This window comes from Hydra vulgaris, chromosome 01 (genome assembly GCF_038396675.1).
Source record: "Hydra vulgaris chromosome 01, alternate assembly HydraT2T_AEP".
NCBI classification, from domain to species: Eukaryota; Metazoa; Cnidaria; class Hydrozoa; order Anthoathecata; family Hydridae; genus Hydra; species Hydra vulgaris.
The window spans coordinates 42693289-42710424 of NC_088920.1; the positions used below are offsets into that span (position 1 = coordinate 42693289).

The 17136-nt window shown below is 28.8% G+C and overlaps 1 protein-coding gene across 1 annotated transcript; it reads left to right on the forward strand.

The window, feature by feature from the left end:
* Positions 1–263: 263 nt before the first annotated feature.
* On the forward strand, positions 264–16518 carry LOC100206771 (dynein light chain Tctex-type protein 2B). Its single transcript, XM_065788230.1, has 5 exons — positions 264–383; positions 617–750; positions 4926–4995; positions 5094–5157; positions 16173–16518. The coding sequence occupies exons 1-5, from the start codon at positions 313–315 to the stop codon at positions 16218–16220; spliced, it is 387 nt and encodes a 128-aa protein (XP_065644302.1). The 5' UTR covers positions 264–312; the 3' UTR covers positions 16221–16518.
* The last annotated feature ends 618 nt before the right edge of the window (positions 16519–17136 follow it).

A 17136-nucleotide genomic window follows, 5' to 3' on the forward strand; every position in this document is an offset into this window, starting at 1 on the left:
TCGAGACACTATTCCTATTTTTTGTTTTCGACACAACTCCTTAAATTCATTTGCGACATTATTCCTTTTTTTACTTTCGACACTATTTATTAAAATTTTTTGCAACATTATTCCTTTTTTTGTTATTCGACAATCAATAATGCGACATTTGCGACACTATTCCTTTTTTACAGTTTCGACAACTAAATATGCGACAATCAAAATTTTGCGACACTATTCCGCCACACCAAATTATTTACGTCGTTAGTTACTAAATACTGTTTTGCCGAACGGTCGAGGACATTCCATTCTAAACATATCTAGTTACTCAAAATGACTGCATCCGAATATGTCGATAAAGAAAAGGAACATAATTACACGATAAGGCCTAACTTTAAAAAAAAGTAGTTCAATTTTGATAATTTTTAAATTACCAAAGTTTATTATTACAATTTTTTTTAAATATCTGTACTTGTATATAAGTATTTAATTCTTAATGTTTAAATCTAAATATTTGAATAATATTTTATTTCTAATAAAATCCATATGTTAATGTAAAAAATTATTTAAAACTACTACTACTACTAATACTAAATACCAAATTTATATTATGTATAATATTTATTTTCCATTTTAGATTTAGAGTGGATAATGTTAAAGTCATCATCCAAGAAGTTCTAAGTGATAAACTTAGTAACAAACAGTATTGCAGTGAAAATAATACAGAACTAACGAGAGATATTTCAGAAACTATAAAAACCAAGTTAAAGAGTTAATCATTTTATTATAAGTTTTTGTTATAATCTTTTTAAACAAAAATAAATTTATATTATATTAAGTATATTGTAAGTTTATTTAAAAGTTATCTTTTATTTTGTTACATATATTATATATATATATATATATATATATATATATATATATATATATATATATATATATATATATATATATATATATATATATATATTTAAACAACTTTAAAAAGTATTCTACACAATAGAGTGCTCAATGTTCTTAAAAGAACAGAGCAATTATATTAGTAGTAGAAAATCACTTAACAAAAAAAAAAAAAAAAAAAATTATGATTTTCTATTACTAATATATTATATATATATACATATATTATATATATATATATATATATATATATATATATATATATATATATATATATATATATATATATATATATATATGTATGTATATAGTAGTAGTAGTAGTAGTAGTAGTAGTAGTAGTAGTAGTAGTAGTAGTAGTAGTAGTATGAAAATCTGCAGCACATTTAAATAAGGGTTAAATAGTGCGGAGCACGTTAACATTAGATGACGCCCTGTGGCAGTTTTGCTGATTAATTGTCCATATTGTCAAGCAATATCTTGAATGACTTTATATCTTTGGCATTTGTTATCTGCTCGGGGAGGTCGTTCCATTTAGAGACAATGCGATTAGTAAAAACGTGATGTCTAGGCTGATAGTTTCTTTTTATTTCCCATCTTAGATATGATCGAGTTTGATTAACACGAGCTAGAATAATTATTTGTGGTTTAATCCATTGTATATTATTGATGTTTTGTAATATTTTATATTGCTTAATCGCCACGCTCACGTCTACAATCTAATGGGGTGATATTAAATTTTTTGCACCTGAGTTCATAATTAAAGTCTTTTATTGCATGCGGTATTTGTGTCACCCTATGTTGAATTGATTCAGAAAGATTTATATCTTTTTGGAGGTGAGGATTCCATGCTTGCACTGCAAATTCAAGGTGTGGACGTACATAGCAAGTATATTATTTCTTCCAGAGATTACCATCACAACTGACAAAAGCATGTTTCAATTGACTAATTATTTTACAAGCTGATGAGGCAGCTTTACATGCTTGTGCTGAAGATTTAAGATTGTATGATATTAAAACACCAAGATCTTGTTCTCAGGTAGTTTTTGCAAAATTAAGTCTCATATTAGTATTGTAATTGGTAAGAGTTTGACATTGGATTGTTTTTACCAACATGCATAACTTTACATTTATCTATATTCAGACGCATTAGCCACGTATTAGTCTGGTTAATAACATTGACTAAATCAGATTGGAGTATACTTATACTATTTTTGATATCTTTTAAATTTTTGCAAGTAGTTTAGTGTTGCAAAATCATTTTTGCAAGTAATATATATATATATATATATATATATATATATATATATATATATATATATATATATATATATATATATATATACATATATATATATAAATTGATTTTAATAAAAAAAAGCAGCATATAACTATTTTAATATATTACTATATCAAAATATATTTAAAAAAAATAGTTATACGCTGCCTTTTTTATTTTAAATAATTTATATCTTATAATTTATAAGCATATCATATTATAAGAAATTACTTTTAAAGATATATATATATATATATATATATATATATATATATATATATATATATATATATATATATATATATGTATATATATGTATATATATGTATATATATGTATATATATAGAACTTTTATATGTTGTCCGAAAGTTTTTTCCATATTTTGTTGACAAAAAGTAAAAATTAAAATGCAAGACCGGAATTTTTTTTTTTATTAATTGATAGACTGCCTGCCCCAACCAAACCCTCAGTCGATGTAGCAGCACTCCCTTGCAGGTCAGGCTAAAAGATAGTAGATGTAGCAGCACTCCGTTGCAAGTCAGGCTATTTGTCAGTCGATATAGCAGCACTCTGTTGCCAGTCAGGCTATTTGTCAGTCTATGTAGTAGCATTTTGTTGCGAGTCAGGCTATAAGATAGTCGATATAGCAACACTCCGCGCATGATTTACAGTAAAAAAAATAAAAACATTTTATTAAAAAAAATAAAAATAAAAACATTGTTTATATTGTTAAAAACATTCAGAATGTTTTAAAAACATTCAGAATGTTTTTAAAAACATTCTGGTCAATTAAACTTGCATTTTTGTGGTTTTTTTAAAAAACCACAAAAACGCAATTTTAATTGACCAGAATGTTTTTAAAAACGCAATATATATATATATATATTTACAGTGGATGGCCAAATTATTAGTTACACTTGCAAAAATTATAATATTACCCATTATAAGCTCTTTTCTGTATTCTTATGTTAAATTTTATACAATTATTAGTGCTACTAGCTTAAATAAATATTTTTCTTTAAAAGTAAAACAATTATTTAAAGACTATTACTATTTTTAAGCATTTATTTAAGAAAACTCATAATACAAAAATGGTTTTTTAGTATTTGGTTGTGCCACCTTTTGCATCAATTACTGCTTGTATACTTCTTGGCATACATTGGATGCAATTCTTTACATTTGCTTTTTATTCCTGATCATTTTGCTAGACATTATTTAGTGCCTTTATGAGATTTTTTTTGTTGGTTATAATTTTGTGCCCAATTATCTAATTTAAAAGTTCCCAAGTATTCTCTTTTGGGTTTAAGTTAGGAGAATTGCCAGGCCATGGTAAAACAGAAACATTTTTTGACTTTAAATATCTTGTTACTGATTTAACTCTAAGGCATAGGACAGAATCATGCGCAAAGATGCATTGGGATGGATCAAGAAACCAATCATGTAATTGAGAAACTAATTTGGGAGCTAATACTTTTTTATATTTATCCTGTTTCATCATTCCTTTAACTATATAAAGAAGGGCATTGGCCTTATCACTTATAAATGACCACACCATCACTTTTAGAGGGTGTTTTACCGTCTCTAAACACAGTCTGGATTATACTTTTCTTCTTTCTTTTTGTCTAATAAAAGAAGACTTATCAATTAATATTTTAAATTAGGACTCATTTGAGAAACACACCTGAAAATAAATAAAAATAATAATGTAAGTACTCATATAAATGTTTCATTTAGTGATGCTGTTGCAATAAACAATTAAATAGGTATTTACTTACATTTCCCCAATCTTCAGCAGAAATATTTAGGTGTTGTTTTGGCCAAGTGAGATGTTTTAATTTCATTGTTGGCGTAAGTTTATGCTTTTACGCATGTCTGTACCATTTAAATCTCAGTTCTCCTATTTGACATCTTGCAGTTCTGTAAGAAATCTAGATACCGGATTCTTGTATGATTTTAGTAACTGCTTTTGTACTTTTTCTTTGGTTTTTAAAACAAATGTTACAAATTGCCCACTTGAAGTAGTGATGCCATCTCCTTGGGGAAATGATGCATGGTCTACCACCTTTTCCACTTCTGGTACTTTGTACAGGTATTTTTTTATCAAGTTTATCTTTGCTTCTGCTTACTGTTATCACAGAAACTTTAACTAAATTTGCAATTTTTCTTTGGGAGTGATTTGTATGTTTTAACAAATCAGATATTTCTGAAGTTTTTTTATTCGTTATATCTTTAGTTTTTCCCATTTTTAGGCACTAAAGTTCAAATATTTTTAGTTAAAATTACTAATTAATGTAAAAAAAAATGAGTTAGAGTCACCAAAACACTAAACAGTTGACGAAAAATAAATTTTATTACACAGGCGTTATTGCCCAAATCTCAAAGAATGTAAGTGTAGAAGCAAATTTATTCATTTAAAGTTCATATTTAATTGTAGTTTTTGTGAAAAAACAAACTGTAACTAATAATTTGGCCGCCCACTGTATATATATATATATATATATATATATATATATATATATATATATATATATATATATATATATATATATATATATATAAATTATATATATATATATATATATATATATATATATATATATATATATATATATATATATATATATAATTTATATATACTTATTATTGCTCTGTTCTTTTAAGAGCATTGAGCTTTACTTTTTTTTACTTAGTAAAATAATTTAAAATTGTTCATAAATATAGATACATATAGAGATTAATTTTTTAATCAAATTTTTTCTAATTTTAGCTTTAGATTATGATCGCTATAAGTTTGTTGTTCAAACTGTTATTGGTGAACAAAGAGGAGAAGGAGTCAAGTATATATATTCACCATAATATTATTAAATTATTAAAAAGTTATAAACTTTATTTTTATAAGTTAGTTTGATATGTAATATCTTTTAATATTGTTTAGAGTTGCTGCTCGTTGTTTGTGGGATTCAGACACAGATAATTATGCTCAAGCTGTTTTTACAAATGTAAGAAATAATTATCATTTTTGTAAACACAAGTAAAACTATACAAAATTTTTTTTTTTTGTTGCAGCGTTCTATTGAAACTTATATTAAAATGAGTAAAAAATAGCAAAACCTGTTCATGCTGTTCTGTTAATCTTTTAAGATTTTAGGTAAAAGTTTTTTAAAAAAAATATTTGAGTCACTTGTTTCTAATTTTAAAGTTAGCGGGTTACAAAAATTATTTTAAATTAAATTTTTATTTTTTAATTGCCCTTTTTAGTTTATTAACTCTTTTCTTAGCAATAAGCTTACAAAAATTGCAAAAAATGTAATTTGTAGAAAATATTAAATATGTGTAAGTGTTTCTTTGCATATTTATTATCAACAGCTTTAAAATTTATGTGTTTGAGTCATTTCATGTGTTTGAGTCATTCCAAATGAAGCAAATTTTTATGAGCTTACCATGGACCATCTCAGGTTGTATGTATATATAAGAAAAGCATATCTTAAAAGTTCAAATCAATATCTAATATAATTTTAAAGAAAACACTATTTTAGTAGTGGGCTATTTTGCATAAAGTTTCCCTCCTTATACAAAAAGGTTGTTTTTTTTCATTGTTTTTAACAAATAAAAACTTTTGAAGTTGGTTTAATACTTCAACTTTTTTAAAATAGCAAGTATACTATAAATACTTTAAAAAAAAAAAAAATCAGACATTTTTTTTTTTAAAGTATTTATAATATACTTATATATGGTTAAAGTTGATATTTTTGTTTTGGAATTGAAACTTTTTATGTTTTTTAAGAGCTTAGTCTTAAAAGATTAAAAATTAGAATAAAAATTGATACAAATCAAATTGCTTGTTAATCTATCTAAGTTTGATCAAGATTTTTTGAAAGTTTATCTATGATCTTTGTATATGCATCAATTGAAGAGTGATAATTAATAAAAACCAAAAAAATTAATGGATACTTATTTATTATCCCAAATGATTTTTCCAAGAAAACAATTTAAAACTGTTCAATTTTTTAAAACTTAGAAGTTATAACAAAATAAATAATTGTATTGAATTAAATGTTATTTGTTATAAAGTAAAACTATAATATAATACTATAAAATTCTCTTCATTTTTAATGAGGTGAAATTGGTATGATGGTGGTTTAGTGTCCCAGATATTGTAAAAAATATATTGTATCTCTCTCCTAAGTTGAACTTTGTAGTCTGTGTTCTTATACAAACCTTGTCAACAAAAATGAAAAATATTCCTTTTGATATGTTGAGTACACTAACTAAACATTTTATTGGGTGTGTCAAGGGTTGTTAAGTGGCTTGTACAACAAAACATTTTACAGTTTCATTAGCTTTATCACTAAGACTTTAACCATTCAATGGTGCAAAAAAAGTGCCACTCTGCAGTATTGTTAAAATCTTGTTTATGATAAGTTGTTATTCTTTTTTTTGTGTGTTGTGATCCAGCCCTGTCACAGGAAATTCCCTACCTTATGCAGATCAGAAGCACCACCCACAGGTATAAACTACTTAGGTAGAAACTCACCTTACACACAGGTAGAAACTCACCTTACACATAGGTAGAAACTCACCCACAGGTATAAACTACTTAGGTAGAAACTCACAAAATTTTGAAAATCTGTTATTTAAATTATGTCTTATTTAAATTAAATTAAATTAAATTAAAGAAAATTGAAAGTGATAAAAACCAAAATTAACAAAAGAAGTAGATAGGAAAGAAGCTCAATTTAAAAAAAGGAATCGGAAAAAAAAAGAGAAGTTAAAGTTTTCAATGAAAGAAAACTTGAAAATATTTTAAAAAAGTAAAGAAGAAATATAAAACATCATTTTAAAACTTTTACTTCAGCAGTGTCATGTATGGATGGTATTGCATCAAATTTGCACATCTTTTGCACAAAATGTAAGCATTTCTTTGCTTTTGTACTTAAAGAAGGTGACTTCAGTGACCATCCTAGTCATGCTGTTGTAAGGCAATTGTCAACTGTACTGTTTTGTAAAGTTGACAATTGTACACTCGTCAAAAATCATCAAAATTAAGCAGCATATAAAAATTACTAAAGCAGCATACAAGAAAGTAAAAGATAAACCAACACTAAAAAAAAGTAACCAACATTTTTCAAAAAACTATCATTTTTTCTCTGATTCGTTAACTCGATATAGAAATAATGATAAATTTCTAGAAGAAAATAAACTCACATATAGAAAATAATACTTAAATTGACATGCATTGACACTCGCATATATAATAAAAGAGCATATATGACTGATCATACAAAACAACAAAAGACAAACTAACATTTTTTTTTAAATAGTAGTTCACTCCTAAATGCAACCAATATTAAGTTGGGAGTTACTAGAAAACAAAGAAAAGTGTTAAAGAGCAATGAAATGGTTGACAGAAGACAGAAAAAGTTGAAGATTGTATGATTCACGAAAACATGAAGATGGGTGAGTGTTCCACAGCATTGAGGTATAAACTATAGATGAATAAAAGTTTTAAGAGCATGAAGAGATAGATATGGTTAATAAATGCAAATTTGCTGAATGACGTGTCAAGCAAGAATGAAATTTGATTAATGGGACTAGAGATAATAGCTTGTTTAAGCAGTGACCATAAAAGTATTTGCAGAAAAGAGAACACAACCTTATGACAATGAAAGAGTGGCTCAAGCTTGGCAGATCAACTACATTTATAATGTATTTTCAGGCTTGTCTAGATGAGAAAGAGCATTGCTAGAACCACCAGCCCAAATATGACAACAGTGTCCCATACAGGGACCAATGAGAGATTTCCATTAACTTCCAACCACTAGTTAGAGTTGGAAGTTACTGGAAGAGAAAAGATAAATATTGTAGAGCAAGATAACGATTGACTGACGACTTAAAGGATTGCAAATTATATGAATCAGGAAAGGAAGATGAAGGAAGCAAATTCCGAAGAACTAATGTTCGAGGAAAAAAACTTAAGAAGTTAGAGTTTTTGGAGCATTTAGAAACAGTCACAGAAAATGGATGAGACTTAATTGAATGACAAGTAACACAAGAATGAATTTTAGTTGATGACACAAGAGATGCTAGTTCTTTAGAGCAGTGCCCATTATAGTATTTGTAGAAAAGAGAAAGAGAAGCAATATTACGGTGATGTGATAATCATTGGAGGTTGGCTGCAAGTGCAGGTCCAACCATATTTACAATGTGTTTTTGCACCTTGTCTAAAAGAGAAAGGGCATCATTAGAAGATCTGCCCCAGATATGGCAACAGTATTCCATACAAGGCCAGATTTGAGATTTATAGAGATAGAGAATAGAATCCGGATTGAGAAAGTGTCAAGCACGATAAAGAGATGCAACCTTTGCAGATGCTAGTTTTGCAATGGATTTGATATATGGTTTCCAAAAAAGATTGGAAGTTAATCGTAGAAGATAAAGGGTAGATGACTCATCGAGTATATTACCATTCATAAATATAGGAAGATCTAAATTATTGCGATAACGATTGGCTGAAAAAAATTTTAGTTTTATCTGAATTAAAGTTCACCAGCCACATGCTGTAGCAGAAAGCTCAAATGCCCCCTCCAAGCAATCAGAGAGTGTTAGCTTCTTGTCAAGACAAGAATAAATGGTAAAATCATCAACGAACAATGCCACATTAGATGTGAGAATATCTGGAAGATCGTTAATGTAAATTAAAAAGATTATAGGGCCAAGGATTGAACCTTGAGGAACCCCTGAAGATACAGAATAAGAAGAAGAGTGCTATCCATTGAGGACAACTTTTATACTACAATTGGAAAAATAGGATTTAATAATTTTAAAGATATTACCAGATACACTGTAAGAAGAAAGCTTATGGAGAAGACCAGCATGCCAAACTTTATCAAAAATCAAATGTCAAGAACGATGGCCTTAACCACTCCACCTTTATCTAATGCACGATAAAACTTATCGGTTATTACTGTTAGCAAATCAGCTGTAGAACCAAAAGATCGAAATCCATATTGATGATCAGAAAGTAAGTTATTAGGTTCAAGATGAGAGATTAAATGTTTGCTAATTAAAGATTCAAAAACCTTGCTTATGATAATAAGAAGACTAATGGGACTGTAGTTAGACAAAACAGATCGCTCTCCATAATTATTGAAAATAGGGATAACAGATGCCGCTTTCCATCAGGCTAGAAAACAAGACTCTGATAAGCATTTGTTAAACAGTTTTGAAAGTATAGGCGACAACTCCGGAGAACACTGCAAGACTATAACAGGTATGTTGTTCAGACCACAAGCTGTAGAAGAGTCTAAGCTAAAAAATCACTTTAGATACAGAAGCTGGAGTAATACGAATGTCAAGCAATATATCAACTTGTTTGACAGCTATATCAGGTAGAGCGCAACTAGTGGAATCAAGAAATGATATTGATGAAAAGTTCTTAGCAAACAATTCAGCTTTATCATTAGTTGAGGTGACAAAGTCTGAACCATACAAGAGAGGTGGAATTACAGATTTGCCCTTAGTATTGACACTATTAAAGATTCTCCAGTTGTCGTGAGAGCCTAATTTTTGTGATAAAATACGAGATTTCATGACCTGAGAATACTGGGCTTTGGTGTTAGACAAAACCTTTTTACAATGGTTTCTAGCAGTAATAAACAGACATCTGTTTTCTAGAGATTTCTTTTGCTGATAGATATGAAAGTAATGGTTTCGATTGGCAATTGCAGCCACACAATGTGAGGAAAACCATGGAGAAGAGTGAGGCTTGAATTGGAATTGTCAAGAGGGAATAAAAGATTCCATGCCAGCCTGAATCCACAAAGTTGTGTAAGAAGAATAAGACAATAGTTTTAGAGATATCAAACCATATTCAGAAACACTTAATGGTGAATGCGGAGAAACTGAGCACTGACTAGGATTAGATACAAGGCACAAGTCGAGTAGAGAAGGTAAATGAATCGGATTGTTTGAAAAGCGAGCTGAAAACTTGACTATTTGAGTTAAAGATTGAGAAAGGCAAAAGTTGTGGGCTTTAATGCCTGCAGAGTCACTGACACTAGAGCCAAGCTATTCAGTGTGATGGGCAATAAAGTCACCAACAACAGCAACGGTATTGGCTGATAGATAAAGAAAGAGAGCTTGGTTTATTTGGTCAGAAATAACATTGAAAAGAGGGCAGCCTTGAGATGAAGGAAAACGATATAGAACAAAGAGAAAGGCGATAGAGTGGAGTTATGCTAAACGAAAGCATATAAAAGAATAGTCAGTGGACTCAATCCTAGTTTCCCGACAAATGGGTGAATTCTTATGAAAGTAAATGCCCAGCCCAAGCACGTGACTATTGGAGTCTTTTTGAATTAAAGGAAGATAACCATCAACACTATCACAAGATGAGACAATTGAACTCAAATTAGTCTCACAAAGTTCAAGTAGGTTTGGTGAACTTTGCAAGAGATAAGACTCAACAGAAGAAAATATTACTTCAAAGACCACGAATATTAGTGAATGTTAGGTTTATAGAATTTGGTGATGATGATGATGGTTTTTTGTGTTTTATAGTTTTTGATACTTTATTCATTTTTTAATTTTTTAGTTTGGAATCAATTGTATGTATGGTTTCCATGAGAGGCCAGTGTTTATTGATAATCCAAAAAGGCATAAAGAAGTGGATTCAATGAGAGGGTTGCGATTTAATAATGTAGAAATGTCAGCAATATTGAGTCATTTGCAGTACATGTCTTAGTTTTGTTAGAGTTGAAAATCACTGCAAGCACCAAGCTTGCATTGGTTTGTGAATTTTTAAAGAAGACAGGAGTATATTTTATACTCCTGTCTTGACATTTGTCAAGACAGGAGTATAAAATTGAGTTGTCAGCAAATAGAGCCACTTTAGATGTCAGGAAGATTATTGATGTAGATAAGAAACAATGCAGGACCAAAGAAAAGAACCTTGAGGTACCCCAAAAGTTATTAGTAATGAAGAAGAAGGCTGTCCAGGATGACTTTAATACTGTGATTAAAAAGAAATGGTTTAATAATCTCAAAGATTTTCCCAGATACACCATGTGAAGCAAGCACAGTTAACCTTGACTAAATTTAGATTTTTTGAATTGTGTAATTGCATATTGCCTATGTCCCTTAGAATTTATAAAACGATCCTGCATTCAGTGATTCAGGTGATAAATAAATGATTTGCAATTTTATTTTTTAAATTACTTTTTAATAATTTATAGGAATGTAATGATGTGAATTTTCACTTTCAATCTTAAATTTATTACCAAATTAATGAAATAAAAACAACGGGTCAAAGTGTTCTCCAAAGTTTTTAAAAGTTAGAACCATAGATGCCAATTTCCGGCAGGAAAACAAGATTCATTCAAGCAATTATTAAATAGTTTAGAGAGAAGTGACGAGAATTATGAATAACACTTTTGTAAGACTAGATAGTAGCGATGCACATTTGCACATTCGGTTGCACATTTTTGGCTTATTCCGATACAGATGCCATTACCGTTGGATTAACTAATTATTAAAATTTTTGAAAATATAAAGCCATACAATTCAAAATCATGTAAACTAATTTGTGGAATCAGAACTTGTAAACAAATACTTAGACTTAAATCAGAGCCAAAGCTTTATTTTAAAAGTTATTATAAAAACTTAGTTAAAATAATATAGATTTTTTAGTTTTTTTATCCATGAAAACTTTCAAAAAATATATACAATTTTAGAGAAACACTTTTTATTTCAATTTTAAAAAGAAAATGGTATTATAATAAACAGTTTACTTGGAATTTTAATCTCTTCATAAAAAGCAAATAAAAAAAAACCTTGATAAATATATTTTTTCTCAAAATAAAAAAAATAAGAGACTTTAAAATCAAATACCAAAAAAATAATAACTTCAAGATTCTAAAGAAAGCACCAATAGCAGTTGTAACAATGTTTAGTATTTAAAATTGTGTATACGAATATTGCAATGTAAAAACATAAGCATTTCTACTGTTTCCAGAGTTAACCTATTTCATCGTGAAGAATAAACTTGTCCTTTACAACTGAACCACCGTTCACTTTCAACAGAAGATGGAGGGTATGATAAATACTTCTGAGCTATTAGAGCTAATTGCTTGAAGTTGATTCTATTTGCTCTCCACCATATTATAGGACTATCTTGTTGCATGATGTCTCGACTTAAATAAATTAAAACTTCATTTTAAAAATAATCCATTTATTGTTTTCCAGTGACTTTAGTGTAGAGTTGTCATTGTCACAACAAAATGGGATCAAAGTACGCTTCTGTTCAAAAATTCTTTCAAACATAAAATATTGACTATTCTATCTTGTTGCAATGTCTTGTTTGAACCTATTTTCTGTCACTTGATAATGAGTTTGATATTTTTGATAAGCTTCAAAAGAAGATGGGGAATAATTAAAATAGGTTACTATGTTTTTACAAGTTGTTGATATATTTTAAATATATATCTGGCATGGGCGCCCGCAAGATTTTTTTATGTTTCAGATAGGACACTTTCACACATTGTGCAAACTCCAAACTTAAGTATGTTCATACCTATTCCAAATGAGGAGGCCTTGCAAAAATTCGAGATGGCAGAGGCCTGGGAACAAAAAAAACCCTAAAATGCTTGCTCCTCCTCTGCCCAAACGCGAGGACACTGATGTGGTAAAGTTTTCTACTGTACTATCAAAAACTAAATTTCAATTTATCTATAGATTTTAAATTTTGTAGAAAAATATTGTAAGTTACAAAAGTTATGACCTTGCAAGTTTTCTGACCTCCCCAAAATGAGGGGGTGTAAATTTTGCATTGGCAAGCGTTTTAGGACTTTTTTTGTTCCCAGGCCTCTGCCATCCCAAATTTTTGCAAAGTTTGATTATTTAAAAATTATTTAAAATTTAACAATGTGTTGAAATGTCCTATCTGAAACATCTAAAAATCCTGCAAGCGCCAATGATATCTGGGCAAATACAGTGTCATTCAACATAAGTTGCAAAGTGTGTAAAAAACACGGCAAACTGTTGTATCCATTGGCTTTTTTTTCTCAAGTGTTTCAAACAAATTTTGTTGAGACTGTCTTGAACAACTTGCATCAGTTGACTTGATTTTCTTGAACACATTTTGTTCACTTTCTGCTCTCTTTTTGTTTTCTTCATTAAGTCTCAACTCTTTGCTTGCTATTTCTTTATGTTTTGTATTAATATGAGACAACACATTTGTTGTGTTAAAAGATTTTTTTTCTTTGTTACCTCTTGTAATCTTCAGTTTGCATGTGCTACATATTGCAATTGAATCATCTTCAGAAGAAATAGTAAAACATTTCCACACCTAACAATTTTATTGGAAAACCTTTTCCAAACAAAGCTGCTGCCATTCTGAATATATATTTAATTCTGCAACTTTATTAATTTATTAGTAATTTGGATATCTAGATAACAATCATATAGAAATATAGAAGGCAATACTTGAATACATTTAGATTAAAATGCTTAGATAGGTTACTTTTAAGTATAACAATAAAACAATGCAAAATAAAATTATTCTAAAAATAACATTATAGTAATAAAAGTATAATTCAGCTATTAAATTAAAGCTTTTAAACATCATTTTAAGAATAAATTTGTCTGTAAACAAAGTTAAAATAAATAATTTCTCAAAAAAATTTTAAGTAATGCATAGAGTTTAGATTATTTATTATTTAATTATTATCATAATGCAGGATAAAATTATTAAAATGCCATCGGTAATACAAATTGGTAAATAAATAAAAAAAGACCGATTCTAATTGTGCAAAAAGTGGCCAATTAAGCCGATGCTGATTAATCGGTACATCACTACTAGATAGGAATGTCTGGACCCTTGTCTGTACCGCAAACTGTAAAAGTTCAATTGAGAAATGACTTTAGCCGCAGAAGAAGGAATGGTTTGAATGTCTAACAATTGGTTAATCTATTAAACTAGAATTGCAGGAAGAATATGGCCATTAGATTTAAGAGTCAAGTTGAAGGAAAAGTTCTTTGCAAATAGTTTTATTTTAGAGTTGAATTAGAAATGGAATATTCGACCCATGAATTAGAAATGAAATGTTGGCCTATTAAAGTTTTTCCAAAAGCCTCTACTCTTTTGTGCTTAATTATAGGGAGAAGGGTGGTCAAATATCTTAAAAAATAGGAAGTCATAATAAAAGTGACCTAAGAGTATGCACAATAATATTAGTAACTTATATTTATAACATATTCTGTTATAAAATGATTTTGAGGGTATAAATTTTTAAAATTTGTAATTTAAGACTTGACTTGAAACCGATGATAAGGAATATACTCTTCTATATCTGCGTGGATTTAGGAGGATAGGTAGGAGGTGCATTTATTAGTGGAGAGATGAAAGACATCAGCTCAATAACTGTCACAAAGAAATCACAAAAAGAATTCTGGTAGTAGTAAATAGTGTGATGATAGAGTCAGACCAAAGAAGAAGTACAAGTTAAAAGGTTTATAGAGATCATCATATTGGCAGGAAACAATGTAGAACATATTTACACACCAGACTTATAGGTAAAGAATGGGTACAAGGCTGGTCAACATAATTATTTCGCTTACACTTAAGAATTATTCTGCTTACAGCTACTGTCTTGTAGAAGGCCTAGGAGGCCTTTTACAAGACAGTAGCTGGATGCAGTTGACATCTGCCTAAGATGAGTATTTTTATCAAGCCACCATCTCAAACTTTTACTCAACCAATAGCTCTAAGGCATGGGGAATTTTAAGTCTAGAAAACTACAAGGCTAGAAATAAAAGCCTAGAAAAGCAAATCCTACAAGGCAGCAGGGGACAGGTAGTGCTGGGTTACATGTTACCAGGAACAGGGTATAATGATTCTGAACTTGACCTAACCTGGAGTAGTTAAAAGAAGTTACTTCTGCAAGCAGTAATTTTAAACATTGAATGGGATATTTTGGAAATGCATTAGGAAAAGCATTACATTTAAAGGAATAATGCAATGGGATGGCGGATGGGGGATGCAAGTAATATTTGAGGGATGGCGCTAGACACAAGCATATTATGATAGAAAATCAGCACTAACTATTATTTTATCAAAATGTTTCTCATTACAAGTCTCATTATCAAAATGTTTCTCATTACATTGCACATAGCCAAACTTTGTAAACCTTAATTCAGCTCATTGGCGATTGTGGTGGTAAGAAAATATGAATTTACCATTTACACACGTACCATTTATCACACTTATTTGGCCATAATAATGTTCAAATAATAAACAAGTATCTGAAGCTGCCTTTGCTGGCATCATTAAAGTAGGCATTTCAATTTTTTTAGTGACAAAACTCAAGATGTCTGCTTCACTATACATTTTTTTGTTTGTTGCCATTTTTGGTCTCTTTTAATGTTATAAGATCATTGAGCATTTTATTGGTATTTTACCAATGAGTATTTTGGTTGAAATATTTTTGGAATAATTATATATTGGAAATCGGAAAAACAATGAGTGCAGCAGGCATCATCTTAAAATGTTAAAGTTCCAATTACCAACTGTTATTTTTCCTGTATGGACACCGCCAGTCTAAATTGGATGTAGAAATCATAAGCTTGCCTTTGCTTTAAACTTTTGCTCAGAGACTTTTCTGCAATAAATGATGCTGGTGCATCTTGGCATCATTATTGGCTCTTTTAAAGTTTATTCATTATAAGTTGCCAGTTCTTAACTTTCTTCAAAAAATTGTAGATATTTATGAAAAAGAGGCTGTAACAAGATGGATAGCCCATAAAAGAGCATCTAAAGCTGTCTATGATGGACATCATATGTTATGTTATAACATCATTTTGTATATATACATACATACATACATACATATATATATATATATATATATATATATATATATATATATATATATATATATATATATATATATATATATATATATATATATATATATATTATATATATATATAATTTTATTTATAATCTTTTTCTTTTTAGGAGTCGTTATTTTTTGTATCTGTTGCATACGGAATATATTATTATTGAACTAAACGTGATTGCACGCTATCACGTTTAGCTCAATATATAGCAAGCATGTTTTAAATAACTAACAGAAATCATTATATGAATTTCTATAAAGTTTTTTGTTTTATTAAATTTTAATGTCACGACGATCATAATAAAAAAATAATAATGATGAAATAAAAAATAATAATCTATATTCTGTATACAAAATATATATGTGCTATTGTAATATTATGTGTTTATATTATATATTTGACAATATATAAAAAAACGTTAATTGTATATTTAATGTAACTAAAGAAAAGAATACAACGTTGCAGTATCTTTTTTTTATGAGTCAGTGAAGTAAACAACGTTACTGTATCTTCCTTCTACTGTATCTTCCTTCCAGTAAAAAGAAATTTGATTTTATATTTCTGGTTTTAGCAAAGTACGTAGTTGTTTATGTGACTGTTGCCTTTTTATTCAATCACAGGCTTAGTTCCACCAGTTTTTCCCGCAGATACCACAAGTCATCATTTACGAAAAGAGTAAGAAAAATAGTTTGTCACATTTTCAACTTTTGTTCACTAACTGTGAGTTTTTGAATGTAAAGAAATACGCAAAAACAAAAAATACAATCAATGGGAAAATTTTTTTTTTAGATAAGAAAGAGAAGTTAATTTAATTATGTTAATCACTGTCATTGCTTCAAAAAAAAGCATCGACAAATTCAAAATGAAAATTGCGTTTTTAAATCTAAATTGACAAAAAATACCCATTTTGCGACGAAAGAAAGGTCAAATTAAAAGAAGTACGCTACATTCATCCTTTGTGAATGTAGCGTCAAGGAAATGATGAAGCTTCTCGAAAAATAATGAACCTTTTTGAGAAATGATGAAACTTCTCAAGAAAAAATGAAGCTTCTTGAGAAAGGATGAAGCTTCTCGAGAAAGGA